The sequence below is a fragment of the Micromys minutus genome, assembly GCF_963924665.1.
Source record: "Micromys minutus genome assembly, chromosome: X".
NCBI classification, from domain to species: domain Eukaryota; kingdom Metazoa; phylum Chordata; class Mammalia; order Rodentia; family Muridae; genus Micromys; species Micromys minutus.
The window spans coordinates 15,441,472-15,455,506 of record NC_137970.1 but is presented as its reverse complement, the minus strand read 5'-3'; the positions used below and the strand labels follow the sequence as shown (position 1 = coordinate 15,455,506).

At 36.9% G+C, this 14,035-nt stretch overlaps 1 protein-coding gene across 1 annotated transcript in view; it reads right to left on the bottom strand.

Annotated features, from left to right (window-relative positions):
* CCNB3 (cyclin B3) overlaps nt 1-14,035 on the bottom strand; it is a gene marked incomplete at both ends in the record, with an annotated part of 41,593 nt that overhangs the window by 7,272 nt on the left and 20,286 nt on the right. The window contains 4 exons of the mRNA XM_080910887.1: nt 3,089-3,226; nt 5,919-6,011; nt 9,799-9,912; nt 11,415-13,997. Coding sequence (XP_080767013.1) covers nt 3,089-3,226; nt 5,919-6,011; nt 9,799-9,912; nt 11,415-13,997 — 2,928 coding nt within the window. The remainder of the gene's footprint in view (nt 1-3,088; nt 3,227-5,918; nt 6,012-9,798; nt 9,913-11,414; nt 13,998-14,035) is intronic.

Sequence of the window (14,035 nt, the reverse complement as noted above, 5' to 3'; positions counted from 1 at the left end):
CATGGTCTTTATTGGCCTTGGATACCTCACTCAGTGTAGTATTTTCTATTCCCATCCATTTGCCTCCAATTTTCACAATCATTTTTCTTCGCAGCTGAATATTATTCCATCATATATACATACAGTATTTTAATCATCCATTAATCTACTGAAAGACATTTAGAGTGTTTCCATTTCCTAACTATTCTGAATAGAAGCACACACGCATTGTTAAACATGTTATTTGTGAAATAGAAATGTCAAGTCCTTAGGATACATGCCAAGGAGTGGTATAGGTGGGTCATATGGTTCATTTCTTTTTAGCTTTTTGAGGATTTTTCAAGCTTAATTACAGAATGGCTGCACCAATTTTCATTCCCAACCATAGTGAATGGGGGTTCTTTTTCCCCCATTTTCTCTCAAGCATTTATTGTCAGTTGTTTGGTAATGCTCCACCAAGGGCCACAGATTATCCACTGAACTTCTCAGAACTAGGCAGGCGAAACCTCTTTTCAAGCTGTTGCTCAGGATAGTCCAGGAGACTCCCAAGATAATATAAGCTACTACTGTTAACCTAGGGTGGTTCCCAGAGATTGAAAGAAAGTATCTGTTGCTGAAAACATCACGCACTTAGGAAACATACTACTTTGGATGGAGAATTTGAGATGGATCTGGCCTAAAAGCTTCCTCATTGAAGTGTAGTTTTCATAGTACCAGAAGCAATCATAGTCTTACCCAGCTATGATACTTCTAAACCACAACAATGACAAGCATCGCAAAATACACCTAAAGGTACAACAGTGACATTCCTATCTTACTGGTAACCAACAGCTGTCTAATTAGACTTAAGGCCATCCACCTCTACAGAAGAAAATAACACCTGCTCCTGGAAACCTATCCAACCTTCCAGGGCTAGTGAGGTATTGATATTAGAGAAGAACTATTACTGGTGCTTAACTAAACCAGCATAATCCCTAACTTCATTCTAAAATGTATTCTTATACCTACAGATAAGTGTGATTCCCACCCTTCATCAAAGAAGCTTTACTTTGCAGCAGGTGGAGAGCATCAGAGAAAACATGAATGGTCAAGATGCAGAAAGAAAATGATCACAGGTATCCACACCCAGTTGGCATGACTACAAGATAACACCCACACCTACTGCTTAGGAAATGTTGCAGGAGGGTGGGTGTAAAGATAATAAGATACAGAGGGCTGGGAAAACTGCTGTGAGATGCATCTACAGATGACAAGAAAGAAATACCCATGAAATAACAATATGGCTGTCTAAACAAAACCTGGACAATAACAACACCAACCAACACATTAATGTGGAAGTAGAAAATTTCACAAACCCCACTTCTATACAAAAAGTTACAGGCCACTAATAACTGCTAAGAATTAGTTTTTCTCAGAGATGGTCCCCTTATTTGGTTATCCTATACCAAGTGATCAGCCCTTAAATCATATACATACAAGCAATATTAAATAAACATAGAAAGTTGTATATTTATGTGTGTATGTATATAAACAATAATAATTAAAGAAATACAGGCCATTAATTTAAAATGAAGTAAAAGATGTTGGAGGCAGAAAGAAAGGAAATGGGTAAAGAATGTAATTACATTTGAATTAACTTTTTATAATTTAAAAATCTCTTTCAGGGGCTAGAAAAATAGCTCAGCACTTAAAAATATCTACTGCTATGGCAAAGGATCTGATTTTGGTTCCTAACATCCATATCAACTGGCTTACAACTGCCTATAAATTCAGTTCCAGAGATACACAACACCACTGACTCCATGTATATCTGTAATAAGATATACCAGAAGCCCACACAAACATATTCACATTATTAGAAAATTTAAAAAATAATTTTAACATGTCTTCTAGCACTTCTAAATTCCATAAGGGGAAAATTTCATTCCTCCACGGGCCTTAGTAGATTCTCTTCTGACCACGGGAGTACCCGTGGTTCCAGAGCTCAGTAAATGCACTCCATTGCCCTCTTTGCCTTACTTTTTACTCTACCTATGCTCAACCTTGAATGTAAGGTTTAGGACAGTATCTCTAATAAGTACAAAGGTGCATATGAGCAGGGAGGCAATGACATAAAGAGGGAGAAACAGAGAAGGTACAAAAACATAGGTAACAAGAGGAAGGAAGAAGAGAAAACACATAGAGAGGGAGAGAGGAAGCGAGGGAAGAAGGGAGGGAGGGATGGGGAGAGAGAGACACAGAGAGAAAGACACACACAGAGAGAGAGAGAGGGAGAGAGAGCGAGAGCGAGAGAGAGAGAGACAGAGACAGAAAGAGACAGAGACAGGGATAATAAGAGGGAGAAAGAGAGATGTGGGAGCCAGCAAAAACACCAAAAGAAAAATAGCTCCAAAAATTTTAACTTGTTCATAGAAATTTCTACCTTAAAAAAGTACCTAGTAAAGTTTCTATCTTCTCTTAAACACTAGTTTAACACAATTAAAGAAAAACGTAAAGACTTGAACAAGATCATCAAGTACCTAGATAAAGTAAATGAGAGGGGTTAGCTAGATAGATTATGGTCATGAAGAAAAGATCAGTTGTCTTTGTGCTGTATCTTTAAACTATTACTTCAAAAATAACTATTTCACCTAGACCATTTTAGACTTACTATAATCTACACCAAATCATTTTCTATGGTCTCCAGTATTCCACTTTGTTTTATTATATGTGCAGATAAATATTCCCCTAGTCAAGGATGTATAGTTGGAGGAACAAGAAAGGCTTGGGGAGAGGGCAGGAAATCATGAATAAGCAGGAAGTTTTTAACAGAACAACCTATCAAATTAGGCACCATTGCCCATAACATAGCTTCAAAGACTAAACAAGTTAACTTTGAATCCTGGTGCTAAGCCACTTGTAGACAATTTGCTTCTGAGAGAGTTTACTATGTAGCAGAGCTGTGTGCTTTCTTCAAGCTATTGAAAGTCAGCCCTTGATGGAAGTAATTTTAAAACAAGAAATCAAAAAGTAAAAGAATCTTTCTCATGTACAAATATATTTCCATACTTATTCTCTGTTTAGGATAGATATCTGATACGTTCTGCTCAGACCTTGAGAATTCATTTACCTCAAACTTGGCTGCAATCATGTAGGCAGTGGAACCAAGGAGTTGTAGATGACTCTTCTTGCATTGTGCCTTCATTAGGTAGCGATCTATTAGCTTCACTGCCAAATACAGGGTCTCATGGCTCATCTGAAAGGATGCCTGAAGGAACAAATAAGATAGGAATCTATACATTTCCAAATAAATAGCCAGCTCCAAAGAAATCTAGAAACCTTGCCTGTCTGAAGCATCAAGGACAGCCCTAGGCAGTTTGTACTCTGCCAGGAATATGGAAAGTGTTTCAGAAAGGTACCGACATATACCTTAGTCTAACTCCTTTAAGGAACCTAGAATTATCTATAATTATCATTTGGACAGAAAATCAACCTTAAAAGCTAGACAGAAAATTCATACCTTGTTTGTGATTGCTTTAAGTCCATATACCCCTTTTCTCCTTAATCTCTAATACTCAGATTCCTGTTGTCCTTCTTTATTAGTAATTTGTAATCTCCACAGAGACAGTGTTTCTTTAGTTCCAAAACACAGAGATGGGGCTAAAAGTCAAATTCATAACAGGTCCATCTTCTCTAGAAATTCTAGTAAACAATATATTATATTTCCATTTTTAGTTTATAGAGGCAACTCAACACTTTTTTAGTCTGTTGCCCCTTTTCATCTTCCAAACTTATGAATGACAAGACAAGTCTTTCTCATATTACATCACCTGGTCTCCCTGGTCCACATTTAAGAACACCTGTAAATACATTAGGTTCACTATAATAGTCTGAGATTATTGGTGGATCACAAACTCAACTGATTATCAATGTTAACATTTCACCAGCACTGGAGATTCTTACATGAACATTTTATTTTGCTTTCCATAATATCTAAATGAACATCTTAAGATATAAAATGGAAAGGTAAAAAATAATAGCTATAATCTTAAGTTGTAAATTTAATCCAGCTATTCACCAAATAAATAAATAAATAAATATGTAGATGGTGGTTGGGATGGGAAACAGTATCTAAGGATAATATATCTGTGAATACAGCCAACATGAACGTAGCAAATACATAGCTTCCTTCTAGCACACATAACCACCTATTCATTCCTGCATGCTGGTATTAAACAATAACATATAAATATGTGGGTAACATATAAATGATAATCCTGTTTGCTTTATGTATATGTATGAGTGTACATGTAGGTAGTACATGTGTATACATATGTAGAGGTCAGAGGCCATCCTCAGGTGTTGTCCTCAGGTGCCATCTACCTTAATTTTTGAGGCAGTCTCTGCTAGACCAGGCAGCCAGTGAGCTCCAGTGCTGTGATTATTGACACATACTATAATGCTCATCTTTTTATGTGTAGGCTGGAGATCCATTCAGATCCTCATGCTTGGCTGGCAGAGATTTTTCTATCCTACTAAATGGGGTATAGCAGAAGATGGAAACAAATTCTTTCCTGCTACATTTTCCTGGCTACAATTTACAGTCCCTTGAATCCTGGTGCTAAGCCATTTGTAGACAGTTTGCTTATGAGAGAGTTTAATAGGTAGCAGAACTGTATGCTTTCTTAAAGCTATTGAAAGTCAGCCCTTGATGTAGTTTTAAAACAAGAAATCAAAAGTAAAAGAAAATAAAGTTAGAAAAAGGTAGAATATTATATAGGAAAATCAATAAAAATTTCTTGGAGCCAAATAATAAACATTAATTTAAAAGGCCTTACAATATAACAACATAATTAGAGAAATCAGAGTCACACTTAGGGTATTTTTATTTAAAAAGTAATCTAATATACTTAACAGGACTAATATATATATGAAAAGCTTAGATATTTAAAACTGAAAGCTAAAAAAAGAATAAACTGAAACATTCAAACTATTTAATCTTATGTTAGGGAGAGTTAATTAGTTCACTTCTATCAAAAGGGCTAGTTAACTAAAAGAAGATCTGTATAGTTAGAATCACAGAGCCATTTTTTAAAGAGCAGAATAGATCCATACTTATAGGAAAAGATTACTTGGATTATTTTTTGCAATTGTTTTGAAACAGGGTCTCATGTGGTCCAAACTGACTTTAAACTTGCTGTGATGCTGAGGATGGCATATGGGGATAACAGGCTTGTGATGGCTCTATGCCCCAGTGCAGGGGAATGCCAGAGCAAGGAGGCAGGAGTGAGTGGGTGGGTGGGTGGAGGAGCATCCTCATAGAAGCAGGGGAATCGAATAGGGGAGTTTGTGGAATGAAAACAGAAAAAAGGATAATATTTGAAATGTAAATAAATAAAATATCCAATAAAACTAGCTTCTAGAGGCTGCAGACAGAATATTTTTGGGCACTGTCTAAAGTTTACTCTTGGATTATTCAAATGCTGATTTCTCTGCCCTCAGATCTTACTTCAATCCGAACATGGCTTTGTTATATTTATTTTTAGAAGCTCCTTTCTCAAGTTTATGTAAACACTGCTTCTCATTCATTCTCTGCTTTGCCAATAAAAACCAAGGAGCCAATAACAGAGAAAATATGACGGAACTTCCAATGCTAGCAGAAGTAAAAAAAAAAAAAAAAAAAAAGAGAGACAGGAAGGGAAGGAGGGAGGCACTACTAGAGGTTGAAAAATATCAGGAGATAAAAACTGGGCCAAGGAAAGATGAAAAAAATTCAAGTTTGGAATATTGTCTTGGAGGAAGCCTGACTAGCTTGGAGTAATAATTGTTCAATATTTGACTCAAGGCAATTTTAATATAGGGAATTTAGCTGGGTAAGGAATAACTGATGCTATACTAATTTTATGAATCAATCTTAATATAATAATAATTTTCCATGAGGCAAGAGTTGCTAGACTTACCTGTACCTCCACCAACCAGTCCACAAGAATGGCTCTCATATCGGTGGTGAGTTCCATCTGCCCATCCATGTATTTTTCAACTATAAACTTTTCCTGTGTTGTTGAAAAACATGTTAATGAACTATTCTTGTACTTCAAAAGTTTAACAATTAACTTCTTCATAGTTATAACTTGCTATTTTCAACTTGTATCAGATATGAGCATGTCAGAGTATCCTTTTCTGAACAAGTTCTAGCTATCTTTGGGAAATAGACATATAAGACACTTAAGTGTGAGAAGAGATATTGGAGGATTAATCTATGGCTATCAATGAATACTAGAAAAGTTGCAATGCTCTTTGCAATTCAGTCTAAAACACAATACCATGGTATGTAGACCAATGCTTTTTGACTTTGACATGTGTATGTAGTACTCAAATATATTTTAAAGCTTCATAGTTTTATTTAGAGAACTAAGCTTATTTTCTATATTTATGCTAAGATTTTCAGTGAGATCCACCAAAGGCAGTCTTCCTACCTGCCTGACCCCTTAGCCACTCCTACTGACCACTCTCTGGACCATGTGGCACCCTATGAGCTTAAGCTCAGGCATGGGCCCCAGAGATAATCTACAATCCAACCCACCCACTGTGCTACCCCCAAACTCTTATGGTCTAGTGAGTACAAACCCAGGTACAAACCTATATTTCAGCCTCAGCCTCAATCCTACCGGACCCCCACCTGAGGATGGTGTAGCATTCTATGTGCTACTTCCAGGGAGTACCTTCCAATTCTACTGAGATTCCACACCTACTCTCTAAGGACTGCCTAGAGAATTGGGTGAGTGGGTCCTCACAGACTTCTGAAGATCAGCCATAAGAATCTTCTACCTACAGATGGTTTGTTCCTGGGCTCAGAAGTTGCATCTATTCCTAGCTTAAACAGGACTAATTATGATACTCCATTTGAACATCAACCGAGTTGCTTCAATGCCAAGCTCTAGTACTATTAATCTGGACCACAACTTGATAAGTTTGAGAAGCAGCAAATAAAAATCCAAATACCCACTCAAAGGTGAGAGCAGATCTCTATACCAAGAAAAGCCACTAACATCTTAACTCCAGATGGTTATGTCACACACACAGACACACACACACACACACACACACACAGAGAGAGAGAGAGAGAGAGAGAGAGAGAGAGAGAGAGAGAGAGAGAGAGAGAGAGAGAGAGAGAGAGGAGTCATAGAATATTTTTAAAAATTAACCCTACTTGCTAACTGTCCTTGTTCTGGAAGATGCTGTGCATGTTATATGTTATCAGGGGGGAAAATGAATGATGAGTCTTACTCAGCTGTGAGCCCTGTGAGCTATAATAACAACTACTCTGGCAAGATATTTCCCCTGGTTCAATCATGGAGTGAACATATGGAATTAATCAACATGTTCTGATTGGATTTAAGGCCTGATCTACAAAGTTGAAGCCATACGTGGCACCATTACTGGAGCTCAACACCAAAGGCTAGACACACCTAAGGGAGAACCTAGCTGCTAGTCCACTGAGAGGACATAGTATTAAATCATCTTCTAATGCTACATCCATAGATTATAGCCATCTTTTAACCCCACCAGAGAAGCTTCTTCTTTTAGTAGAAGGGCAATTAACCAAGACCCACAGCTTGTCACTATTCGGAAATTAGACACCATGGAATGATTAGACCCAAATGACTCAGGGATGCTTATAGAAGAAGGAGTAGAAAGACTGTAAGAGTCAGATGATGGTTGATTACATTGAAACAGTGTATTCCTGGCATAACACATATGAACATATAGTGGTTGTGATGAACACACAAGACCTGCACAATCTCTGCCAAGATAAAATCCCAGCATAGAGGAAGAAAGTGGGCATAAATTCCCACCTCTAGCTGAGGAACTATTGGATATTTATAGCTTCTGAGAAAGGAAAAATTCGTTTTCCTTAAGAATGTTATTCTTGGGATATCAAACATGTTCTAGAGGTGGCCCTATAGTTAAGAAATAATAATTGGGCAACATATATGGCACTTGATGGACTTAGAAAAAGAAGACACAAAGGTGGATGCTTATATTGGTAGGGATGGATCTAGAAGAAACTGGGAATTAGTAAATATTACCAAAATACATTGCTTGAAATCTTCAAAATAATTAATAAAGTTTCTTAAAGATTTGTAAAAGATTTTAGAGAAAGGAATAAAAGGCATGACATTGGATGTACAGGGAGAAGGGGAGGATATGGGAGTAGATGAAGGAAGAAAAATCATGATCAGAATATATTGTATGGCATATGGCTCATGGGGAAAGGTATTATATGATACCAACATGTGGCAGACAGGAATCACAGAGATTGAAAGAGCTATGGTCCCAAAATACCCTCCACAAGGATTCCTCTGATGATTGAATCTTCTCTTACAAAACCTACCTACAAAAGGTTATTCTACTTCCTGGTATCACTCAAGTGAGGGACCAAGCCTCTGCAGAATACTCTAGATCCAAATGGCAAAAAATCATGAGAAATCTGAAACTTGTTATCAATTGTGTAGAAATAGAAATATGTAGAAACCCTGTATGCCTAGTCTATCTTTGATATATGAAGCTGGTGAATTACTGTGTAAATGAGCCCTTTTCTAAGGGATCTGATGTGAACTTTGGGTGCTTACTGCCAGAATTGAATCAGACTGTTCAACAGTCAGAGAAATGAGCAATTAATGTACAAAATATTGTTTTAGCTTTGGATGAAAATAACAAACTCTAATCCCTAAAAAATAAAAATTATAACTTGCTTTACTTTAAAAAAGAATATATCATATAAAAAACTATTTTCAAAAAATAAAAAATAGGAACCAGGAAAAACATTTTCAGATTTCATCTAATACTACTAAGCCAATATGCAGTTAAGGGGAAAAAACAAAAACAGAGATATTTCCTGGTTTCTGTAAGGTACAGATGGTCCTGAATTATATTTCAACTTAATTTCATACTTTATGGTAGGTAAAAAGCAATACACATTCAGTATAACCATAATTACTGGTTTTTAATTTTGATCACATTCAGGGCTAAAAATATGTATTATAATCCTCTCAATGCTGGGTAGCTTCATCAATGAATATTTTACAGTTAATATTCTGGCTGAGAATGGATATTTCAGTTTTATCTAGATTTTATCTTCTTCATACACAAAGATATATCTGTACATTAAAAAAATCATGGCTTCCAAAATCAGGTAACCAATTCTCTCTAGGAAAAGTGTGAGATATGTAATCTCCATTATATAAAAAGTCTGGTAAGATTTATATTTGGTAGATATCTATTTCATTGAAGAGAAGAAATTTTGAAACTAGTGAATATTTGGAGCAAATGTTTCATTTTCAAAGGCAAAGAATACTCCACCAAATTGGAAAGTTGAAACAATAGGTGTGATTATTACACACAATGTCAGAAACATGGAAAAACAAGAAAGGTGACCCCTAACAGACGTTGCTCAGATACAAGGTACTTAGGATTTTCATGTCTTAGACTGTCTGATCAGCAGCTAGATGTTGCAAAGTAATGCTTTTCATGGTAGTCAGCCTTGTGTTTCTATTTCAATTCTACCATGTAATATATATGATGCTGGATAGTTTCTCCTACAATGTAAAAGGAAGCTGATAATCTCTACCATCAAAACATTTTGGATGAATCAAGATAAAATCTATAAATCCTTTAATATAATGATCAACTCACAATAAGCTACCAATAGATGTTATTCACTGATATTGTTATTTTCAACATCACTATAAGCTCCTTCAATTTACATGCTGAGGAAGAGAATGAGGAAAAAATGAGAGCTAGAAATCACTGTTCACTTTCAGAAGCCTTCATACCAACCTCTCTTTCTTTCAAGTAAATGAAGATGTCCTTGGCATATATAGAGTTCAATAATGGATCGCAGTCTTCCTTTTCAATATTTTCCAGTGTGTCACTGTCTTCCAGTATGACTATCTGCTTAGAAATAATAAAAAGGGCATTAGGAAAGAAATATTTCAAAGAAAGATTAGTCCACACATACTTATTTTTATTTCACTGTCTTCTATTATGGTTCTTCATATTTCAAGTATTCTGCAATATCACAGATTATGCAATCTGCAAACTGTTCTGCAATCAATATTTGCATAGTACATGCCAGTTCTGCTCCAGGAACAGGGCATTCTTATTACATGTAACTCCAAGCCTTTCTTTTTATTTTATATGTATGTGTGATCTACCTGAATGGTAGGCATGTGCACCAAAAACATGTAGTGCCAGTGGAGGACAGAAGGCATTAGATTCCCCTGGAACAGAATGATAGTTGTAATGAGCCATGTAGGTTCTGAGAACTTAGCCTGGTTCCTCTGCAAAAATAGCAATTATTAATTACTAGGCCATCTCTACAGCCCCAATTCAAGACTCTCTTATGACAATATTTTATTATTTCAGTTATGTTATCTGCCTTCTAACATATCATGCTATGTCCTAATCCTTTGATCTACCCTGATTCATCTTAGTAGTTTTTTCCTATATCTAAACCTTTATCAAAGTTGTTTTGCTTCTAAAGAGGGAACATTTCTTCCTCAACTTGTTAAATCATTCCTTTATTTCATTCTTATAATTTACAACTTAAATACTTGTGTTATACCCAACTACTTTGATCTGCCCTGATTCATCTTAGTAGTTTTTCCTGTATCTAAACCTTTATATCTAGGTTGTTTTGCTTCTAAATAGGGAACATTTCTCCTTCAACTTACTAAATATGATTTCTTTATTTAATTCTTGTCATTAACAACTTAACTACTTCCCTTCTTGGGATATGTATGTCTCAATATTTTAGCCTTAATAAGCATAAGTACTTTCTGATTGCTAAGCTTCATCACTATAAAATAATAAATTAAAGATATCCTATAATATCAACTTGATATAAGAAGAAATTTTCGGATAGTTTAGTAACTTTTTTCCATTTCATGGGTAAGCTCAGGGTACAAAAAAGAGAAATGGGAGATTTTAATTCATCACTTATTAAATAAAATAAGAAGGTAGCTAAAGAAATGTCTCTTCCTGAGTGGAAGATCCTTCCACAACATTGTATACATTGCTTAGTTGCTTAAGAAGCATATAAAAAGGACACTGGAATTACGGCTCAGTGGCTAAGAGCACTTTCTTACAGAGAACTTAAGTTCAGTTCCCAGCACATATTTTGGGCAGCTCACAACTGACTATAATTCTAACTCTAGGGATTTTCAACGCCTCGGGCTTATACAGATACCTAAACTTGCACACATAGATGGAGATACAGACATACAGACAGGCAAGCAGGCAAGCAGGCAGTCAAACAGATACACATTTTATTAAAATATTTCTTAAATAATCTCTTTAGTAAAAGATAGTTTATCTTAAGTTAGGTAAATCATCTCACCTAAATTATACAGACCCCTTACTTATCTAATTTAAGAAATAAGAGAAATAGATACCTCAGTCTGTTTTCCACCCAAAGTTGACTGAAAGCTTTTTGAACTAGATACACACGGATTGGAGTTCATGGCAGGACTGAATGCCTCTAAACTGGGCATGGTAGCACTGGAATTGAATGTTCTGGATTCAAAAGCATTGCTGTATATATTGGGGTTATTCTCATTTTCAAACATAAGGAATGATTTGAAAAAATCTTCTTCATCAACAATTTTACTCTCTTCAAAATTCTGTAAATCTGTAAAGGACAATTGTTCTGTGGCAGTAAGGCCCTGACTCAGTGCCAATGCCTTCTCATAAAGGTTATCTATGTTGAACTCCTCAAAAGTTAACGATGTTCCGGTTATGATATCCTTCTCAATGTCAGACCTATGATCAAAGGTGAAAGAGTCCTCAGAGCTAGCCTTTTTAATGATGAGATTCTCTTCCAAGTCCAACAGTTCCTTTGGGCTAGCCTCTATTTTAGTGCTAGGTTTCTCCTGCAAGGCCAAGGGCTCCTTCAGAGTAGATTCCTCAGCTGTAGATCTATCCACCAATGCTAATACTTCTGTCAAGAGAGTCTCTACATTACTTGGTGGATTCTCCTGAAAGGCTAAGGCCACCCTCTCCAGCCTGGGATTCTTCACTAAGGCAAGTAGCTCCTTCAGAACAGTCACCATCTCAGCTCTGTGTTTCTCCTGTGAAGATAAGGGCTCCTTCAGAGTTTCTACCTCCTTGATGCTAGTCTCTTCTAAGGACAATGGTTTCTCAGTGTGAGCTTCCATGGTAGTATTGCAATTCCTGGTGAAAACATCCGTAATAGACTCTTCTTCTGTGACCAGTGACTTCATGAGGGCAATCATATTCTCAGTGCTGAGTTCTTCCTGAATGTTTAAAGGATCCTCCAAGGCTTCAGAGGCCTCGGAGGCCTCCGGGGTCTCCGGGGCCTCCGGGACCTCCTTAGTAGTGCCAGAATGGTTCTGAATGTGAGGTGACTCATGACTAAGAGGCCCATCAACATCACTACTGGTGTTCTCATTCAATACTTTCTTTAAAAGGAATTCCTGCTCTAGAGCAACAGGCCTCTCTTGGCTTGATTCTTCAGGGAATCTATCCTTACAAAACAGCTTTCTTAAAAAGGACTCTTCTTCGGAAACACTGCCCTGGGAATCAAACATTTTTTTGGGGGAGTCATTTTTTCTATCAACCTTCTCTTGCAAGTCCAAAACCATATGGGATTTCAATGTATCTTCATCAGTAGAACTGATAGGAGAAAATAGGTCTTGAGAGAAGAAGTCCTTGTCATCATTTGAAATCACTGATTCATTACTATGTGCTCTTTCTTGACTGTTGGTCTTCTGTGAGGCCAATGGCATTGGGTTTTGTGGAATTAAGCAATTTTCATTCTGTAGCAATGGATCCTGAAGCAACCCATATTTAAGTTCCTTCCTATGTGATCCAGGCATTATAGAAAACAAATTTCTATCTTCATCTGTTGTTTCCTGCCACTGTGACTGTGTTTGTTGAAAGGTTATTGTGTGAATAGCACACTTTCTTTTCAGTGAAGATGTATTTTCTTCCTTAAAGGGCAGTGGCTCCTTAGTTGGTGACTTTGCTCCTGAAGTGACTGTTGGTAATACTAGTGGATTTTTCAAGTGGAAATCCATCCCTTTAGTCAGCTGTGTCTCTAATATTAAAGGTTTATGGGTGGAGGCTGGCTCCTCCCTAATGTGTTGTTTCTTAAAAGCTGAATTTAACTGAAAATGTGAGTCCTCCTCCATGTGATGCTTTGGTGGGGCATAGTGCTTCTTCTGTTTGGACAATTTCTCAGGACTGTTATGTTTCTTTTGAAGTGCAGATGGCCCCTGAAAAAGGGGATCTTTCTCAGTGGTAGACTTCATAAAAAACAAGGGCTTCTTCTGGTGAGGGGCCTCCTCCATGTTAGGTTGCTTCTTCAAAACTGGAGCTACCACAAAATGTAACATCTTTTCCTCAGTGGTAGGATTTTGCAGAGCCAGGGATTTTTTCACATCGAACATCTCCATTTGAGGGCTGTGCTTGTCTGGCAGTACAGACAGCTCAGTCTTCTTAGCAGTTGACTTCTTAGAGGACAATGACTTATTTTCATGGGTGACAGGCTGAACTTGTAGTGGCCTCAAATTATTGTCTTTTCCCTGAGCGTCAGGATTATTTTTAGAAGAGTACAGCTTCTCTGTGTGGGTTGCTTCCTTGGTACTATGTTTCCTTTTGAAAGTAACTGGCTCTGTTAAAGTATCCTCTTTGTTATTTGTATTCTTTTGTAACACCCGTGGCTTCTTCTTTGAGATGCTTGCATCCCCTTGAGTATTATATTCCTCTTGCAGTGAAGATGGCTCCTGTAACAAGGACTTCGTTCCAGTAGAAGGTTTATTTTTCCTAAAATGTGGCTTTTTGACTGGTGGCTTCTCTTTAGTAGTCACAGCCTCTAATGTTAATGATTTATTCATGAATGAACTCTTCCCTGGAATAGCATGCTTCTCTTCTTGAACAGCATGTTCATTTCTTAAACATAATGGGCTTGAGGTGAGAGTCACCTTCCCAATAACAGGATTCTTCAAATCAGTTATCTGTGGATGGAAATAATTAACATTTTAGCCATTCATAA